Source organism: Eptatretus burgeri, chromosome 12 (genome assembly GCF_056783735.1).
Source record: "Eptatretus burgeri isolate ZD-2024b chromosome 12, Ebu_testis_v1, whole genome shotgun sequence".
Classification (NCBI taxonomy): domain Eukaryota; kingdom Metazoa; phylum Chordata; class Myxini; order Myxiniformes; family Myxinidae; genus Eptatretus; species Eptatretus burgeri.
This window is the reverse complement of record NC_140972.1, coordinates 11129272-11148246: the sequence shown is the minus strand read 5'-3', so window position 1 is coordinate 11148246 and position 18975 is coordinate 11129272. Positions and strand designations below refer to the sequence as shown.

General features: G+C 42.7%; 1 protein-coding gene and 1 long non-coding RNA gene across 2 annotated transcripts in view; one reads left to right on the top strand and one right to left on the bottom strand.

Moving 5' to 3' along the window:
* The first annotated feature begins 1220 nt into the window (after positions 1–1220).
* AK6 (adenylate kinase 6) lies at positions 1221–17864 on the top strand. Its single transcript, XM_085849492.1, has 6 exons — positions 1221–1239; positions 1355–1475; positions 6489–6581; positions 9041–9099; positions 14316–14461; positions 14661–17864. The coding sequence occupies exons 2-6, from the start codon at positions 1445–1447 to the stop codon at positions 14857–14859; spliced, it is 528 nt and encodes a 175-aa protein (XP_085705618.1). The 5' UTR covers positions 1221–1239; positions 1355–1444; the 3' UTR covers positions 14860–17864.
* LOC147015086 (uncharacterized) overlaps positions 6868–18975 on the bottom strand; it is a 54274-nt gene continuing 42166 nt past the window's right edge. The window contains exons 2-3 of the long non-coding RNA XR_015050214.1: positions 7207–7314; positions 6868–7035 (exon numbers count right to left, since the gene is read on the bottom strand). This is a non-coding gene — a long non-coding RNA (uncharacterized LOC147015086). The remainder of the gene's footprint in view (positions 7036–7206; positions 7315–18975) is intronic.

Below are 18975 nucleotides of genomic sequence, written 5' to 3'. Positions count from 1 at the left end.
ATTTCTTGGAGAAAATTTTTTTTTTTTTTGCATTTCTACATGTTTTGAGTGATTTCCAAACCCCCCCCAAAAAATTGTACCCCCCCCAAAAAAGAAATTTTTTTTTTGCATTTCTACATGTTTTAAGTGATTTCCAAACCCCCCCAAAAAATTTGTACCCCCCCCCCAAAATTTTTTTTTTTTGCATTTCTACATGTTTTAAGTGATTTCCAACCCCCCCCCCAAAAAAAAAGTTTTTTTTTTTTTGCATTTCTACATGTTTTAAGTGATTTCCAACCCCCCCCCCCAAAAAAAAAAAAATGTTGGAGAAAAGAACTATAACTCTGTGAGCACTGTTGACATCATATTTCATGAATAAGATATAAGGTTCACTTGAGTGACCCAGCAGTATTGGCGGCGGAGGTTTTTCACTCTCCCGAGTGCTCCCCCTCCAGTTGTTGTTGTTTTAAAATGAGTGGCGTGGCTTATATAAAGTGGCGGTTCTAATTATGTCTCTTATTAATTGCATAACACACCACTACACATATACCGCACAAAGCAAGTCCTGGCGAGGATCTGCAATCTGTGATTGCTCGTTTTCTTGTTTAAAATGTTTTTATTACTTGATCCACTCGAGTGAGACTGCAGATTCTCTGTGCCCTTAATGATTTTGTGCGACCTGCACGAAGTCTCCAGGGAGACACAGATCTACCCACATCTATATACATCACGTTAAACCGTCATGTCGTAATCCGTGGAGTTTGAGGTAATTTATTTGGATTAATGCAACAGTTTATAAAGATGTTCATGAACCCCCCCCCCCCAAAAAGTCTCTCATGTCAGTGTACACAGTTACACAGTGTAAACCAAGCACCAGGAAACGCCGTTCAGTGCATCTCGTGTTTTGAGAGACTCGATCGCATTCATTCCTTACGGCAATTTTCTCTCTTTTGTTCACACATTTACGTTTATCTGGTGGAACTAACAGATCCTTAAGTTTGATGATAGATTGAATAAGCGGTGTATTGGTAAGGAAATGCAATTTTATAGTTTGATGATAGATTGAATAAGCGGTGTATTGGTAAGGACATGTAATTTTATGTTTGGATTTTCCTCTCGCATTAATTTTGTGAAAATATTATTTGTGGTAAAATATGTTTGTTTTAATAGAAATATTACGATTGTAATTGGACGGACAGGCATTTTGCTTTCGAAAGATGACGTCATTGTTTAGGATTGTGTGGAGTGTGACGTAGCGAAGTGAGTGTTTTTTTTTTTTTTTTAATATTTTTTGTGCTTTTATTTGTTTTTGATCATCACTCCCGACGGTGTTTTGAGCGCGTGAGACCGCTCAGGTGACGCTGTTTTTAATCAGGGATCTGAAGAGGTTTTGGAACTCAGACGGAAGGCCGTGTGTGGAGAGTTCCGCAGAGAGAGGAAGGCGAGACACGTGCTACACGGAGCCATGACAAAACTGCCAAACATTTTGATTACAGGTCAGTAAAGTGATCCTTGTAACTGCGGATTATGTGTTATTATTGCGGCTGTTATTGTTAAACTGGTTAATTTGGTTTTAGCTTCGATGTGATCTTTCAGCGACACATCGTAAATGTGATCTTTTTGCAGAGACGTGAAACTCAAAGTGTTTACTGTTGATTATATGATGTAAAATATACTTCTGAAAGAGCACATCACGATCGCGTGGTGTGGTAAAAGCTTGGGGAGGGGAAATCATCAAACTCCGCCCACTAACCACATCCATGTGGTTAACTTATCCATCCACATCCCCACTCTCTATCCCCATCCACATCCCCACTCTCTATCCCCATCCACATCCCCACTCTCTATCCCCATCCACATCCCCACTCTCTATCCCCATCCACATCCCCACTCTCTATCCCCATCCACATCCCCACTCTCTATCCCCATCCACATCCCCACTCTCTATCCCCATCCACATCCCCACTCTCTCTCCCCATCCACATCCCCCCTCTCTATCCCCATCCTCATCCCCACTCTCTATCCCCATCCACATCCCCACTCTCTATCCCCACTCTCTATCCCCACTCTCTATCCCCACTCTCTATCCCCACTCTATCCCCACTCTCTATCCCCACTCTCTATCCCCATCCACATCCCCACTCTCTATCCCCATCCACATTCCCACTCTCTATCCCCATCCCCATCCCCACTCTCTATCCCCATCCACATCCCCACTCTCTATCCCCACTCTCTATCCCCACTCTCTATCCCCACTCTCTATCCCCATCCACATTCCCACTCTCTATCCCCATCCACATTCCCACTCTCTATCCCCATCCCCATCCACATCCATATCCCCATCCACATCCATATCCCCATCCCCATCTCAACCGCCCCTGCCATCCCCATCGAATCCACCAGGTACCTACAAGGCCATGAAGACTCTGAAATGTGTTGCAATGGACCAATGGACCCACGAGTATATCAAACATTTGGAGGGTCCAATAACCAAGATCCCCTGCCCTGAAAGTGGGGATCACAGTCGTGCTGAATGAGTCAGCTCATACAGACCGATTTATTTTCAGTGTAAATGGTGTTGCTGCAATGAGAGGCTGGAATCGGTCCTGTCGCTCGAGTCAGTACAAATTGTTGAAATTATTGTTACATGGAAGGGAGGTGGGGGGTGATTAATTGTTAGAATGTAGTTAAGTGTTGTATGTATGGTCCATGTGATTCGCATAGCATAGATTGACTCTTATAAACAGGGAAAATGTCAGAACAAGTCATCTTCTTGCACGTGACGTTGAGGAGGCAGTTTATGTCATTTATTGACAGTATAGTCCGGATAAGATTGTATGCGTTAAAACCTCTTCCTCTCGGGTGGGGCCAGGTGCAACGATGCACAACAGAAGCGCTTCATGTTTCAAAAGGACCAATCGTGATCTGTTCTTCCGGTACACCACAAGCCATGGCAGAGAGATGTGCGGTAGGGCCCGGAATAGGTTGGGTCAGACTATTTGATTGGGGCTGCCTTGTGGGCGGTCCAGCCAGGAGAATGGCACCTCCCACAAGCAGCGTGCCGCCAATGACGGGACTTGGCGATGGCGGTCCCAGAGTACGGAGGATAAGCCAGAAGACCCGCTGTGCAGAAGCTTAATGGAGAAATACAGCAAATTCATAAGGGTCGAGTCTGCACAGGCAAATGGAGTTGCTATGACACCTTGTAAAGAAGAACATCATCCCTTTCTTTTTCTCTCGTTCTTCGTCTCGCTGACTCCCTTCATCTCCAGATTTCTTTCGCCATCGGGACGGGCAGTACTGCTCTGGAAATGTGGACAGTGTCTCATTCCTTGCCTCCATTCCATCTATAACGAGCTGCAGTATCACCATGCACACCACTCGGCGTCACATCAGGGAAGTCCTCACCTGCTTACCCCAATGTTTACTAAAAGTGTGGTCTGTGGCGCCTAGTGGGGTGAGGAATGCTTTTTATTCATCCTTGTGTACAAGTGTGCGCATCCCCACATTCATCTTTGTGTCTGACTTGCATGGTTTGTTCTGTTTTGCTCGTCCCATCCACCTTTCTCCCCATACTCATTATGATCTAGAAGGGCACTCGGTAGAGCGCATACCTCCGCAACGTAATGCCTGATCCATGAGAATGTATCAGGCCCAATACATTTATGAAATATCATACTACACAGTACGATCTTATTTTTTGGCCCTATCTCTCAATGGTGAAGAATCACTTTTAAAAATTAAATAATTCTCGTATCCAGATCCGGATTTGGATCTTCACCAAAATCGAATCGGTTCGTCTTTGCCATACACCCAACCTGTCTACCAAGTTTCATACGAATCCGTCCACAACTTTTTTGAGATCCTGTACACAGACGGGAGTGAAAACCTCCTTCACCTTCGGTGGCGGAGGTAATAAACCCTTATGAAGGTAAAACGCTTTCCATCCTTCTGCCTCCTGTGTGGGTTACCATCAAATTAGAGTCATTTGGGGTGACACTGGGGAACGGTAAAATTGTCGTTTTAATTACACTCAACACGGTAATTAGAGACCTTTCGGCCGTTTGTGGGATAAAAGAACCCAGCGCAGACGGCCCACATTAATGGAGGCTGTCTGACGTGACGATATACTGTAAGAACCCGACATTCGCGGAGGATTCGCTCCTGGAAAATGCCGTGAATGTTGGGGCATGGTTTGAATACGAAAAAGAGGGATATTTTTTTTATTTTTTTATTTTTTTAATTAATCTCTTCAAGATTGGTCTCATTTATCCACCACCACTGATAGTAATTTAGCCTGGGAATTCTTCCACAGAAACCTGCTCTCTCTTATTGCACAGATTCATCCCACCTCATCTTCAGTTATCTTACCCATCTTCCCACTCTTGGTACACTGAATCCTGTGGTGAGGCAGTTGCTTTGAAACAACTTGCATTCTCCTCCTGGAAGGCAAATCCGACCGAAGGCAACTTCAGATCATTCCACAAAGCCTGCAACAAGTGTGGGTCTACACTCAGAAGAGCCACAAAGCAACATCTGTCCAATCTCAAGAATGAGCTTTCAAACTTGTCTCCCTCTTCTAAAACCTGGTGGTGCCTTGTCACGTCCATCTGTGGTGTATGCTCCCCTTCCCTCACTTCAAATGGCACCACATGGAGGACGCCCAGTCGGCGTCTGGCTTCAGAGACCAACTTTGAAATGTTGCTTGCCCAAGAGAGAACATGGCGAGAGGAGATGAAAGGGTTCCTTTGAGAGCCACACGTTGGCTACGAGAGGGGGTGAGGTCGGTAATCCAAGAGTGGAGTTAGCCTTTGATTCCACAGGTAGACAGTTTGGAGAGCAAGGCAGGATGCCAGACTGTATCAAATGCTCGAGATATTTCACGTCTGATATTGAGGGCCTCCATCCATTGTTGGGAGAGTAGAAGCAGCATGTCCATGGTGGAGTGGCCAGGTCTGAATCTAAATTGTTGATCTGAGATGAGGCTGTTGGAGAAAATGAATGATTTTATGTCAATTGCGATGATTCATTCCATGACCTTGCTGATGATTTGTAGCAAGCTGATTGGTCTGTAGTTCAGGGGAGCTGTTTTTGCACCTTTTTTTAATGTAGTGCTGTGATGTTGGCTGATTTCCAAGCAGATGGAAGAGTAAGAGGAGGAGGAGGAGGAGGACATTAGGACCATGCTCTGTGCAGAGCGTTGGTGCTGCTTAAGCAGTCTCCTTGGCTATTTGGCACAATCCTGGACTTGTCGCCACTCCGACACAGTATACCAGCAAGCTGGCACTCATTTTGCCGACCTCGGAAGGATGACAGGCTGAGTTAACCCCACCTGGTATTAATTCAACATCTGAGCGGAATTTGAACTCAGGACCCTCGGATCCAAAGCCCGCACCATTAAGCCAATGCCAGGCATCAATGAAACACCAAATGAGTTGTTTGTTAGTTTGACGATGGTGTAGTAGCAAATCGATTCAACATCTGAGCGGAATTTGAACTCAGGACCTGAGGATCCAACGCCCGCCACTCTAACCATCGAGCCAACACCAGGCATAGATGGAAGATGACCTATGGTAAGTGACAAGGTGAAAAGGGCAGAGAGAGGAAGTGCAGAAGCAGCAGAGCAAGTTTTTGGGGCACATGAGTTGATGCCATCTGGTCCAGTTCCAGAGTCACAGTCGAAGGTTGCCAGAAACTTTTTCCACCTTATCAGGTGCAAAAGACAAAATTCAGGAGCAGTTAGGTACAACTGGGATGGATGGCTGTACAGTGAGAGGGGTTAGGGACACAATATTTGGAAGCAAATACAGAATTGAGGCATTCGGTCTTCTCACGAGCAGAGTCGGCTGTGATGCCACTTGAAATGTGGGAAGGGATGGAAGGTGAGCATACCCCAGAGACAGACTTGACAAAGGCCACCAGATTTTATAGAAGGGAGACACGTTGTAAAGCTCATTCTTGAAATTGGACAGATGTTGATTTCTGGCTCTCCTAAGAGTAGACACACTTTTTGCGGACTTTTTGGAAAGGTCTGTGGTTGCCTTCAGTCGGATTTGCCTTCCAGAAGGAGAATGCAAGTTGTTTTTAAGCAACTACCTCAGCACAGGATTCATAGTACCAATAGTGGGAGGATGGCTAAGATAATTGAAGAAGAGGTGGGATGATCTGTGCATAAGATGGAGTAGGTTTCTGTGGAAGAATTCCCAGGCTGAATGAATATAAGTGGTGGTGGATATTGGAGACCAGACCTGAAATGGAGAAAAAAAAAAAGCAAATGGAGAAAAAAAAAAGCAAATGGGTCACATTTTATGAACCACAAAAACTTGGGGTCAGTGAATGTCAGGGTTCTACAGTACTACCTCTTTTATTCATGTCACAACAGTAAACACTGTATTTAATTATTCTTCCCCCCTTCCCCCCCCCCAATAAAATTAAATAAAATCTTCATCTCCATGGCCCTCTCTATCCAACCTCATCCCAAGATTGAATTTGTGTATTTTGACCCATAGGAACCCCTGGTGTAGGAAAAAGCACTTTGGGGGTTCAACTGGCAACCAGGACCGGCCTGCAACATGTGTGTGTGGGAGATCTGGCTGATATAGGTGAGCATGTTCATATGTGTTTGTTTGGATTATTGTGCATCTCAAAAAGTGCCCAAGTTACATTTATAATCTCATTTATCCCCAAACAAGGTTATCTGCATGAACATTTATGAGTTTGCATAATGAAGACCCATGTAACGTTGAGTCCAGCGCTCCAAATAGAACAACCAGCAGAACCAAAACTCGGAGTGTGATTGTTCGCTTCATACACGTTGAGTAGTGGTAAAGTGGTCAATTACACACACGATATTAAAAACACCGATGCACAGAATAAATCTACCTTTAGTCTGTGACCGGTGTCAACATGGCAGTGCCTCTACGACTTCTACAACAGAGCCACGTTTGGTATGTCAGGATGAACTTGAATGCACCTGTTTTGCGGCGTACTCTCGTTCAGCAGTGTACCAGTGTTCAGCAATATTGATGATCAGGTGAAATGACTTCTGACAAACTCCTGTTACATTACAATTAACAAAGAACAGTGTTAAATTTAACGAGCAATTAAATCAATCGATTAATTATAATCGATGACATTAACGAACAACAGAATTGTATTGATTTGTGGCTGCAGCATGAACTCGTTTTCTTCCAAAATGCTTTAAATACAAAAATGTTTCGTTCTTACCCCCGAACTGCCACATGAGGTTGTTTGTACTCTCCATAAGTTCCGAGTTTCACTCCGATTCTTAAGATACGTGAAGATCAACAGCATGGAGGGTTGGTACGGAGGAATCTGTAACATGGCAACATAGATCGTACAGCACGACACCAAGGCCACGATGATCAAACACCTAGGCCATGACAAGAGCTGCCTTTACATGTCGATACTCATTACTGCATTAAAATCCAGCACTCGGAGATTTCAGACACAGGTCAACACGTATTTTTTTTGGAATGTCGACAATTCATTGACTACGTAGGTTTATATTCACACAGCGGACAAACTCACAGTTTCGGTTTATTTATTTATTATTTTATTTTTTTAAAGGGAAATCGGCCCACATAAGGCATGAAGCCATTCCAGTTAAGGGGCTAAGGTAAAGACCCAAAATACCCTGAGAATCCCCCTAAAAAGTATGGTTTTATTTTGTATATTTTATGGATGTACGCATTTTACTGACATAGACATATTTGCATAGTATGTACATTGTCGATGTACTTGCATTCCAATAGTATGTACTTTTGCAGACGTGCTCGCATTGTAATAGTACGTACTGTTATGTGCAAAAGGGGGGGGAGGAGGGATCCATCGATAAAGTGTGGAAAGAATAGCTTTGTCCATTTGCTCGAGTGGAGTAGAATTACTCTTTTATTAGGGCTCTGTCAGAAAAAAAAGTCGTACATAATATGTGCATCAAGAGAGCGGCAATTGTCATCCGAAGGCAGGTTGAATAGGATAAGGAGTATTGTGTAAGAACTAAAGTCCAGGGGCGGCAAGGTAGACAACTTGTGGCACCCGGCACTTTAATGGACAACAACAGGGTCGTTTGGCCAAGATGGAGACGTGAGCTGTGGAGCCCTGATTGAGGGCGGAACATTTACGTTCGTGGAAGTCTTTTGACCTCTGGCAGAGCATTTGCATTTGCTGCACCTCTGACCTGACAATACTTCATAATAATTATAGAGGAACTCGGTTAACTAAAAAAAAGGTATCATGTAATACTGGCTCCCACCAGGTGGTGTTTGTGGCCTATGTTAGCACATTATGTGCAGACAGACAAAAACAAACAAGTGGACCCCCAATGCAATACCCTCTCTTCTGGCAAGGGTCATAAGAAATTTCTCATGATACAAAAAGGTTCCACACCATCGCGAGAGCAGAATAAAGGACAAGTCGGCCGCACCAGCATTTCACACAAAATAGCGGAACAGCAGGATGAAGGCAGTGTCACGTGGTCTCATTGGATACTCTAAATTGCAATTTACAAACTTACTTGCGATGCCATAAAAATCACTTTTACCCATTTTACCCCATGACAATATGAAGATGGAGGATTATGATGATGTAATGAAACGGTACAAGTCGGTGGAAACTAATCCGGCTGATAACGAGCAGTGCATATCCTCAAACTCGGATCGTCAACTGAACCACTTACAGACTTGACTAAATACACATTACACAATGGCCCTTCCCTTTGGATGCAAATTGTGATGTTTGAGTTTGGAAGCCTCGTCCACATTCGTAACTGACTCAGTCTGTGAAGGAAACTGTATTCATACAAACCTTCATTTAGTTTGAATGGAATGTTAGGGTGAGGGTGAATTGAACATTTCGTGATGGATTGAATTTACAGATCAGTGTGCCATTGGTACATTTTTTTTTTAACTTTAATAATAGTCCTTCCATTTTTAGCAGCTTCATTAATAATTAAATTAAAAGGCTTTATGTGGGACCAGGGGTGCACCTTTTACTGCCATCCCTTTTGTAATACGCAAATCTATTGTGTCTGTGTCTGCAGAGCAACTCTACGAGGGCTACGATGATGAACACAAATGTCACATTTTGGATGAGGATAGGGTAAGAACATTTCCCAGGCAAAAATGCTCCAGTTAAAACTCGAGTATATGAGAGTTGTGCTCTTGTATACTATAGTTGGTAACAGGACCGACTACAGTCGTCTGCAGAGCATTTACTTCAGGAAAAGAATGCTTATGTTTGCCTGGGTTCTTCTCAGCACCTCTTTCACCCTTTCTCGGTTTTCAAACAATGAAAGGTTCTGATTATTTATTTATTTATTTTTGTGCCTCAGCATTGTGTATTTGACCATGTGGTCCTTTTGGGGTATAATTTGGCTGTTGATAGGAAACTGAATCTTGAATCCCCACAGACAAGTCCCAGGCGATGAAGAAGCGTGTATGGTACTGTTCTGCATTTCAGAATCCGGTCTGATGAATGCATCCACACATCCAGGTCCTCGGACAGTTATTTCCTTAAATGCATGTTCAGATTAGCCCCATCCCTATGTCTAATGTGATTTTAATTGTGATGTGTTGAGAAGGGTAAAGAATAGATCCCCTCTCTTATGGGAAGTTTTTTTTTTTCTTTAGGACAGACACGTTTACACACATTTCTTTCGCGAGCTTTGACGGGCTCCCTTATTTTTCCTCAGCAACGTTCTTTCACGAGCGCGAAAGAGAGCGCACGGGTCCTTTTTTGAGAGCGCACGGGTCGTCATGGTAACTGTGCGCGAGTGGGGCGGGGTGAGCTTTGGGGGGACTGCGCCCGTAGGGATGGCCGCAGATATAAAACGAATTGGAGGTCCGTTCTGGGGCGAGATAAAAGTAAGAGGAGGGAGAACAGAATGAGAGAAAGCTAGAGAGGAAAAGGAGGAGAGAAGCGAGAGTTGAAGCGAGCCAGAGAGGAAGTGTGCAGGCCCGCAAGTGAGCAAGCGAGCGTGTGATGCGCGTGTGGGTGTCTGACCAGCGCCAACGAGACAATTCGTCCTTCCCAGTGCTTGAGTAAGTGAGCGTCTGGTGTGCATATGTGTGTGAGCAGTGTGAACAATGAGTGAAGCACGAGTCAGTCACCAACGTGTGAGGCACGGGTCAGTCACCGACAGACCGTGTGGGTCACTAGACGTCACCAGTTTCATGAAGTGTGAGGAACTGCCCGTGTCACAGCACCAGGGTCTAAACCTGTGACAGATGATCTCGGTGCCCTCCCAGACGTCGACTGGTGTTCAAGGCTGTTAGCGAGAGGGTGTACGGCAAGGCTGGGTGCTGACGACTGACGTGACACGCACGCACACATTTCAGGACGTTTTCACTTCACGGACGACTACTCTCTGGTGAGCGAGACGACCCCCCCCCGAATGATCTGCTGGGTACCCTTGTCTGTGTTTCACTGTAAGTCAACCTCCTGATAAGCATCTGCTCTCTGTCTCTGTCCTGTTTCTTTGATTGATTTTGCCTGAGTAATTATTAATTTTGATTGCTTTGAAATTCATTCTTTATTTACCTCAGAAAATAAAAGTTCTTTTCATTTGTTAATTTTATTATTGATAAATTAAGCCTGGTGTTGGCTTCGTGGTTAGGGTGGCGGCTTGGGATCCTTGGGTCCTGAGTTCAAGCCCTGTTGGCCGCTGAATTAATACACCAGGAGGTTGACTCAGCCTGTCATCCTTCCGAGATCGGCAAAATGAGTACCAGTGTACTGGTAAGGGGGACACTGCATCAGCGGCTTAGCCACGTTCCAACCAATGATGCAACCAGCAGTCACAGGCTGCACTCGATAGAGGGAGATTAATAAATTATTTATTGACTTCCAACCTGTCCGTGTTTGTCCTTTCCTTCCATTGGTCTAGCATTGTCCGAACCGAGATAGACTGGGAGGTAATAACACAGATTTGACCAAAAATAGGCAGCATGCACTGGCGGTTAAAATGCTCGGCCGCCCTAATTAAAATCTAATGGAGATAACATAATGGGGGGGGGGGGGCGGTGAGAATAGCCAATCGGCTCTCACCTAATCAACTAAACCCTGGTAAGATTATATAACGAATTGACACCTCCCACACTCCTCCAGCCGAAGAAGCTGCATAAAGCAACCTAAGAAGGCCGACGCAAGGTAAGCGCTTTGCTGTTTCAAACCCTTCCCAGGTTTCCTCCAAAGCTATAAATAATAATGTACATGTATAATTGCAGTCACGGGTCCATTCAAGTTGCCCGGTTTGTCCCGCTGGTCATGTCTAAACGACCGCAACTGCCAACCATGGTCCTGGGCATGTTTGCCACGTTACAATACCCGTGGGACCATGGAATTGGCCTGGTGAAGTTCCGATAGACACCCGTGACAGATTTAATTCAGCTGAGCAAAGCATTGGTCATAAGCGCAATTTAATGCGGGTTCCACCACACTCCAACTCTTCTGCAACCCCCGAAACTACCAAACGAAGCAGCCAAAACAAACAGAATCCAACCTGAGACCAAGTCAGGTTTGTAAAATGTATTTGTGTAACAACAAAAGTAATGGGAATTCACAAGCAAAACAGCTATAAATCCTTAAATGTAATAAGTAAACACCCCTTAACCTCTATTTCGATACATGCCTTCGAACAAACCAAGAGATCGGTGGGTTCCTTAATTATGCTAATCTTCGGGCCCAATCAATCACGCAACAGGCTCGAGAGTCGTCGGTTTTTTTTGTTTGTTTTTTTACTAGACGATTAAGAGATTTGGTCGGGCAAACGAGGTGGAGAGAGATGTGCAGGAGTCCGGGCAGTTCAACTCCCACCCAAGGTCATTCCGTGAACAGGCAGAAGCAGACACAAACGGAGTTGTTGACTACTCAGTCGGTTGACAGGTGAATCCCCTTGCAGGGCGAGAGTTCCATGGACAGAGTGGGAAGTAAAACTCAACTCCACCTCTTCTTCACAAAGTGCAACTGTCTCTCACAGTATACTGCCTTTGTCCTCCTTCAGACTGGTGTGAAACTCATTCGAGCGTCGACCGGCTCAGCATGTGACGAACAGCTAAAAGCCACGTGCTTCGCGGGTTGTTTTATTTATTTTTCCCATTCGCCCTTGTGTTGATTTGAGTGCCGTTAAAAATGGCAGCTGTTTACTTTCCCACTTGCCTCGAGCTGCAAGGCTTGGTGTGAGCATTAAAATAGCAAAATGGACAGAAAACAAAGAAAAAAATAACATAAAATGGAGCCAAAGGTTTGGTGGGGGCAGAAACAACAACAATGATGGCAGGGAGACAAAGTCTGTCGACATGTTATAATAGCAACACACAATTGCATTATACTTATTCTAAAACACTTAATGAGATAACTTAACATACGAGGAATTTATTAACCCCTAAGAGTCATTCCCTTCCGAGAGACCTCACAACTGGTTGTATCAGAGTACGGTAGTACTCCATATAGATTATAGAGAGATCGTGAGGGTGTGGGGGGTCAGGGGACTGGACAGTGGACAAAACTATTCCAAAAGCAACACATATATATATATATATATATATATATATATATATATATATATATATATATATATATATATATATATATATATATATATATATATATATATATATATATATACCGGGCGTAGTGGCGTGCGCCTGTAATCCGGCTACTCGGAGGCTTGGGTTGGAGGATCGCTTGAGGACGGGGGCTCTGCACTGGGCAGGGTGTAGAGCAGCCCGGAATCATGGCGAAACCCAATCCTGATCCCTGTGTCGTAAGAGGCGACCAGGGTTGCGTCAGGAAGGGCATCCGGCGTAAAACCTGTGCCAAATCAGTATGCGGATCATAACGGATGATCCGCTGTGGCGACCCCTAACGGGAGCAGCCGAAAGATGAACAACAACATATATATATATATATATATATATATATATATATATATATATATATATATATATATATATATATATATATATATATATATATATATATATATATATATATATAAACCATCCCCCATCCAAATCAAGTGGAACAATAATTAAAACAATTTAATGACATTGATAAGCGTGGTGTTGGCTTCGTGGTTAGGGTGGCTGGCTTGGGACCTTGTGGTCCCAAGTTGGGGCCCCTGTTGACTGTTGGATTTACTGTCAAAAGCATCACTTGTCACAAGTAAGGAACTTTATTTTATATTAAATAACATTTTGAAATGTTTAACCATGGTATTATTATTATTATTATTATTATTATTATTATTATTATTATTATTATTATTATTATTTTCTTGTTGTTTGGCTCTTGGAGAAGAAGTTTCAACTCTGTAGTATTTGCCTGATCAGAGTTGCCTATTAAGTTTGTTTATACTGATCTGTTTAACTTATCATGTTAAGTGATTCACAGTGATATCGACCCATTGTGTTTGTGTGCATGTGTTCTGTTTTGTTGTTTTCTTCCAAGGCTCTGTCTGTGAGGAGCATTGTTCTTGAAACAACACCCCCCCCCCCAACACTTTCATTCCATTTTATTGAGGATCTGAAATTCAATTGTTCTCACACTGAAAGCAACTCAACTTGACACTTCTGCCTTACTAAAATCAGTCTCAGTTTTGTCAGTCACATTCGTAACTATTACAAGGCTCCGAAGAAAAACAAACAAAAGTGGAAAGGTGGAAACAAATGTGAATCGATGTCAATGGAACCCAGCGCTCATCACACTCAGCTATGCCTGTATCTCTCACGTTTTAGTGAGTTCAGGGTGTTCCAACATGGTGGCTGCTTGGCCCCGGGAATGTGTGCTGCAGGTTCCCTCCGGTTTTGTATACACAGCTCAGTGAGTGATATGCACTGATGTCTGGATATTATCTCACTGATCTGTATACGTGTATTTTGCTTTCTTTATAAACTTTTATATATATATATTCCCTCCCCCCGCCCCCCTAAAAAAAAAAATAATAAAAGAAGTAAAAATAGAGGGATGAAATCTCAAAAAAAAAACAACCACACAAGGTTGGAATGATACCACATTACAATACCACATTATGATGCTACAACATGACACCACAATCCCACAGAAAAAGTAAAATGTCAAAAGATATTGTGATGCTGTTTGTTGTTTTTTGTTTGCTTGTTTAAAAAAAAAAAAAAACTTATTTCATTTTTTGCTCTTAAATATGTGGTGGTGACAAGACCATATTTATATATAGCATATTATATAAAAGTATCTGTGGGGGGGAGGGGATGTTGAGACTGTGTGTTTGTGTTGGTGTTATATGATGAGATTTATATGACAGGAAAAATGCTTGTTCCTCTTGGTTGTGTGGGTAGGTTTTGGATGAGTTGGAAGAAAAGATGTCTGCTGGTGGCGTGATTGTGGATTATCATGGTTGTGATTTCTTCCCCGAGCGCTGGTTCCAGGCGGTGTATGTGCTACGTGCAGACACATCTGTATTGTACAATCGCTTACAGCACAGGTACCGCTGACTCTTAAGGACATGGAAAGGTTGCTTACCATTTTAACCTTGTAAATGGTATCATACCATGTAGTCATTTACAAAGGGTTGAATGGAAAAACATGACGAGTGGTAACTTGAGGATGTTTTTGTAAAAGTCCATGAGACTCAACATGAAACCGTTTTTTTTGTTTGTTTTTTTTCTCATGTGGCATGGCAGAGGCTACGAGCTACGCAAGGTGCAGGAGAATGTGCAATGTGAGATATTCGGAACGATCTTTGAGGAGGCGCATAGTTCTTATCGATTTGAGATTGTGAAGGAGCTGCCCAGTAACACGCTGAATGATCTCGATGAAAACGTGGAGGTCATCATTCAGTGGTTGGTTGGCTGGACCCTGATGCAGAGCCGATTGTGTTGAAGGATTGTATTGGAGTGTTTATTGATTTTTTTTTTTCATGTAAAGGTAGGTCATCGACGTGCAAGATATATCTCCAAAAGCTGTTGTTGAAATGTGCTTGGAGCGAATCAGTCAAAATTCTAAATATCAATACTGTATTGAAAAGTGTTCATTTTTTGAGTTTGAAAATTGCCAAGAAAGAGGTGATGCTCACTTGTCATCATTGCCTTATCGGCATAGCAAATCTTGTGTTAATTGTTGTGTAATGAGGTGTGCAGTGCGATCGAGGACTTTCCTACGACTCAATTGGTTAAGAATCTGTCATGTGCTTCCAACTGCTTCTCGACAATTTTACAAATTGTCATTATAAAATAATGGAGTTTATTGTTTTGTTTTGGTTCGTAGAGTTATTGAGGCTCTTGGAAGAGCAGATGAGGGGAGGGAAATGGGATTAACAGACGATGGGGGCAAATGGAATACACTGGGCGGACTGCAAACAGAAGCACCACAGCACAAGGAGAGGAACTGCAGGAGAAGGTGAGAACGGGCTCTCTCTCTCTCCGGCGGTAGTTTTGAATCGTCTTGTTTCCTGCACTTGGGGAAATAGCAGAAATAAACCTTCCTTCCCAGAATGCAATGGGCAGGTCCACACTTGATAAAATGTAATTATCCTCACAAGAGGAGAGGGTAATGCATTTGCATCTGTTTGTCCACAACCGCTTGTCAGATTGAGACAATTTTCACCAAAGGAGTGACTACTCATGTAGAATGTTAGAATTGTGATGTCATAGGTCACGTGGTGTGGTAGCCTTGTTGGAAAAATGGAAAAAACTTTGGACCTCTATATCTGAAACCACACCAAGGAAAAAATTGAAACTTGGCACATGGCAAGTACTCCTCATGGGGAATAAGTGCTGTTGTTTTTTCATGACGTCGTATGGTGTCTTCGTTATGACATCATAATTGCATATGGAGAACGCCAAATCCGATCAGTATGAAAAATTTTGAGGGTCATCTATGGATAAATTGGTCCACAGAAAAAAAATAATTGCTGTCATCTGTCACGCCATTTGGCAGCCATATTGTTTTGTTTTGTTTTTTTTCAAAAATCTTCTCTGAAATGTCTGAATAGATCGAGGCGAAACCTTACACGTATAGGCGCCCACTGTCAATGAGGGACAAAACATTCATATATATGATATTGTCGTAGCAGTTAAGTTAATCCCCCCCCCCCGACCCAATTTTTGTGGACGGGCGGTTAACACCGACTCAGCCGGATCACCGAGTAGTTTTCCTGAGGGGCGAACACGTGATCCTCTGAGATTATGGCGCACGCAGGAAGAAAAGGGTGGCACGGCGGAAGCACAGCGCAAGGGGTTTATATTTGAGCCCACGACAGATACACAGCTACCAGCGACTTAAAATAAACAAGGAGATTTAATGAAAATAGATCAAATATTTACAAGGGTAATGATTAAAAATGTAATAAGAAAACGTGAGGTAAATTAAAGCCTAAAGTTGAGGTGCTTTGACACACCGAGTTTAATACAGACAAGGGGAAAACAAAAGAAAAGCAAATCCTCCCTTTGTTCTGGAACTTCGCTTTGTCCAGACATCGTCTTTATTGAACTTTGGGGTCGAGCCGTTTCATCCTGCGTGGGAAGATGTACCCAAAAATGCCGCCGAGCCGCTCTGGGCAGGAAACGTATGTGAGGTAATTTGTGAGGCGGTATTCAACACCAGGGCTTACCCACTGCATGTTATGGTTGTTGTAATAAAACGTAATTTTATTGCTAGCTTGTAAATGCAAAAACTGAAAAGGTCACAGGGGGCAATTACATACTGGGGGAAATTGGCCTTAATCCTTATCTAATTAACACAGCACCACCCCCCCCCCCCCCATGTGGTGACGAGTAACACTTGAGCTCAGTTTCCTTACTTGATTTACATCAAGATGTCTCCTACACGTCCATGGACCAAGGCACTCTACACAATCCTAACTTGCTTTGAAATTCCTCCATCTACCCCCACAACCGTAACAATATTGTAGGTCACATGGTTTGGCAGCCATATTGGATTTACCCAAAAACCTATAAAAAATCTTCTCCAGAACGGCTGGACAGATCGTGGGGAAACGTCACACAAATGTTTCCCAAGCCTTGAGGAGACCAGGGTATTCACGAAGAATTGATGTCATGTGGTCTGGCAACCATGTTGGATTTTTTTTTTTTTAAGCAAAAAATCTTTAAAAAAAATTATTTCTGTTGAACCGCTTCATCGATCGACATGAAACTTCACAATTATGATCCAACAGTGATGGGGAATATATTTTAAATTGCAACTTGATCAGACACATGGTCTGGCCAAGAGTTATTTAATTTTTTTGATCTGGGTTCTTTTTTTTTTTTTTTCTTCTTTTTATTTTTAATAATGCTCGCTTGGCTGTGCCTGGATGAGTTTGAGGGTAGAGGAGCAGCAGCTGAATCCTATACAGATTCCTCCTGATGACTTCATCTTTGCTTTTTGCTTGTTGGGGTTCCTTCTGATTACTTCAATGCAGGACTATTTACCTATTCGGTCTTCCATTTGATTTGAATTGAATATATTTTAATCCCATTCCAGATTAAATTGAATAATAATAATCAACGTCATGGGTCAGGGTTCAAAGCGGAACATCTTCGTACCCGATCATCACTGCCAGCAGTTATAAAGTGACTTCTAGTTATGTCTCATTAATTATGTAACACATCAGCACATAAATACCACACAAAACAAATCCTGGCGAGGGTCTGCAATCTCTGATTGTTTTTTTTTCTTGTTTCAGTTCTGTTTAACAGTCGGTTTTTTGAGAATAATTGAGTGAAGCATTTGAAATGTTATTTTGATTAAAAAAAAAACTTCCCTCTTCATATTTGTACATCTACTGCACATGGATAGGATATACATTGTAAATGCTATTGGAATGACTGGAAACTTCAGGTTCTGTAACAAGTACATGAATTAAAGGATTTTAATCATACCTGAAATTGAGGCCTGAGCGGAGTTACTGTATCCATTTGTGACTTCTTTTTTTAGCTCGCCTGTTCAAAGAACAGAGAGCTATAGCGATACCCCCGGCGTGAGTGTCAGCGTCAGCGTGAAAATGTTAAAATTTTTGGTGCAAGTTATTTTTCCTTTCTAATGTTTTTATCTACCACACTATTTTTTTATACGCCCGATATATATATATATATATATATATATATATATATATATATATATATATATATATATATATATATATATATATATATATATATATATATATATATATATATAGTGTTGTGTGTTGGTGTGTTGGCGCAGTGGTTAGGGCAGCGGCTTGGGATCCAAAAGGTCCTGAGTTCAAGCCCCGTTGGGCCACTGAATTAATACACCAGGGGGTTGACTCAGCCTGTCATCCTTCCGAGGTCGGCGAAATGAGTACCAGTGTACTGGGCCGGTGTATACCCCGGTTAAATAGGTGTACCATATCCCTGTGTGTCGTAAGAGGCGACCAGGGTTGCGTCAGGAAGGGCATCCGGCGTAAAACATGTGCCAAATCACTATGCGGATCGGATGATCCGCTGTGGCGACCCCTAACGGGAGCAGCCGAAAGGAGAAGAAGAAGAAGAAGAAGAAATATATATATACATATATATATATATATATATATATATATATATATATATATATATATATATATATATATATATATATATATATATATATATATATATATATATATATATATATATATATACATATATATATAGTGTTGTGGTTACCAAATTCGCAAACCACCATTCAGGTCCCTTCGGTGAGATATCTCGGTAAGTATATGTGTAGTTAGGCCCAAACCCGTTGTCTAGTGGGAATACATGTCATTTATGCGTGCTGCGACTCATCAGGATAGCCGTTTTCTTTTACTATCTTTATTTTGGACCAACCGCCATTGTTACCACCACCAACCACAACATCAACCACCCACCGCGGGGCCGCTTCACGTCACACCTCGCAACCGTCGCATCGCCACTGTTCTTGCGCCGCTTGTGGGTACCGGTGTTGGACTCGTGCAGGGCGCGTGCCGAACAGCGTGTACAAAACCACGGATTTTCA

What these genes read in the sequence shown, in the direction of transcription:
- AK6 (XM_085849492.1), top strand. Translation starts at nt 1,445, where the DNA reads ATGACAAAACTGCCAAACATTTTGATTACAG. An exon ending in ACATTTTGGATGAGGATAGG is followed by an intron (nt 9,100 to 14,315) that starts GTAAGAACATTT and finishes TTGTGTGGGTAG; the next exon opens with GTTTTGGATGAGTTGGAAGA. An exon ending in TACAATCGCTTACAGCACAG is followed by an intron (nt 14,462 to 14,660) that starts GTACCGCTGACT and finishes GTGGCATGGCAG; the next exon opens with AGGCTACGAGCTACGCAAGG.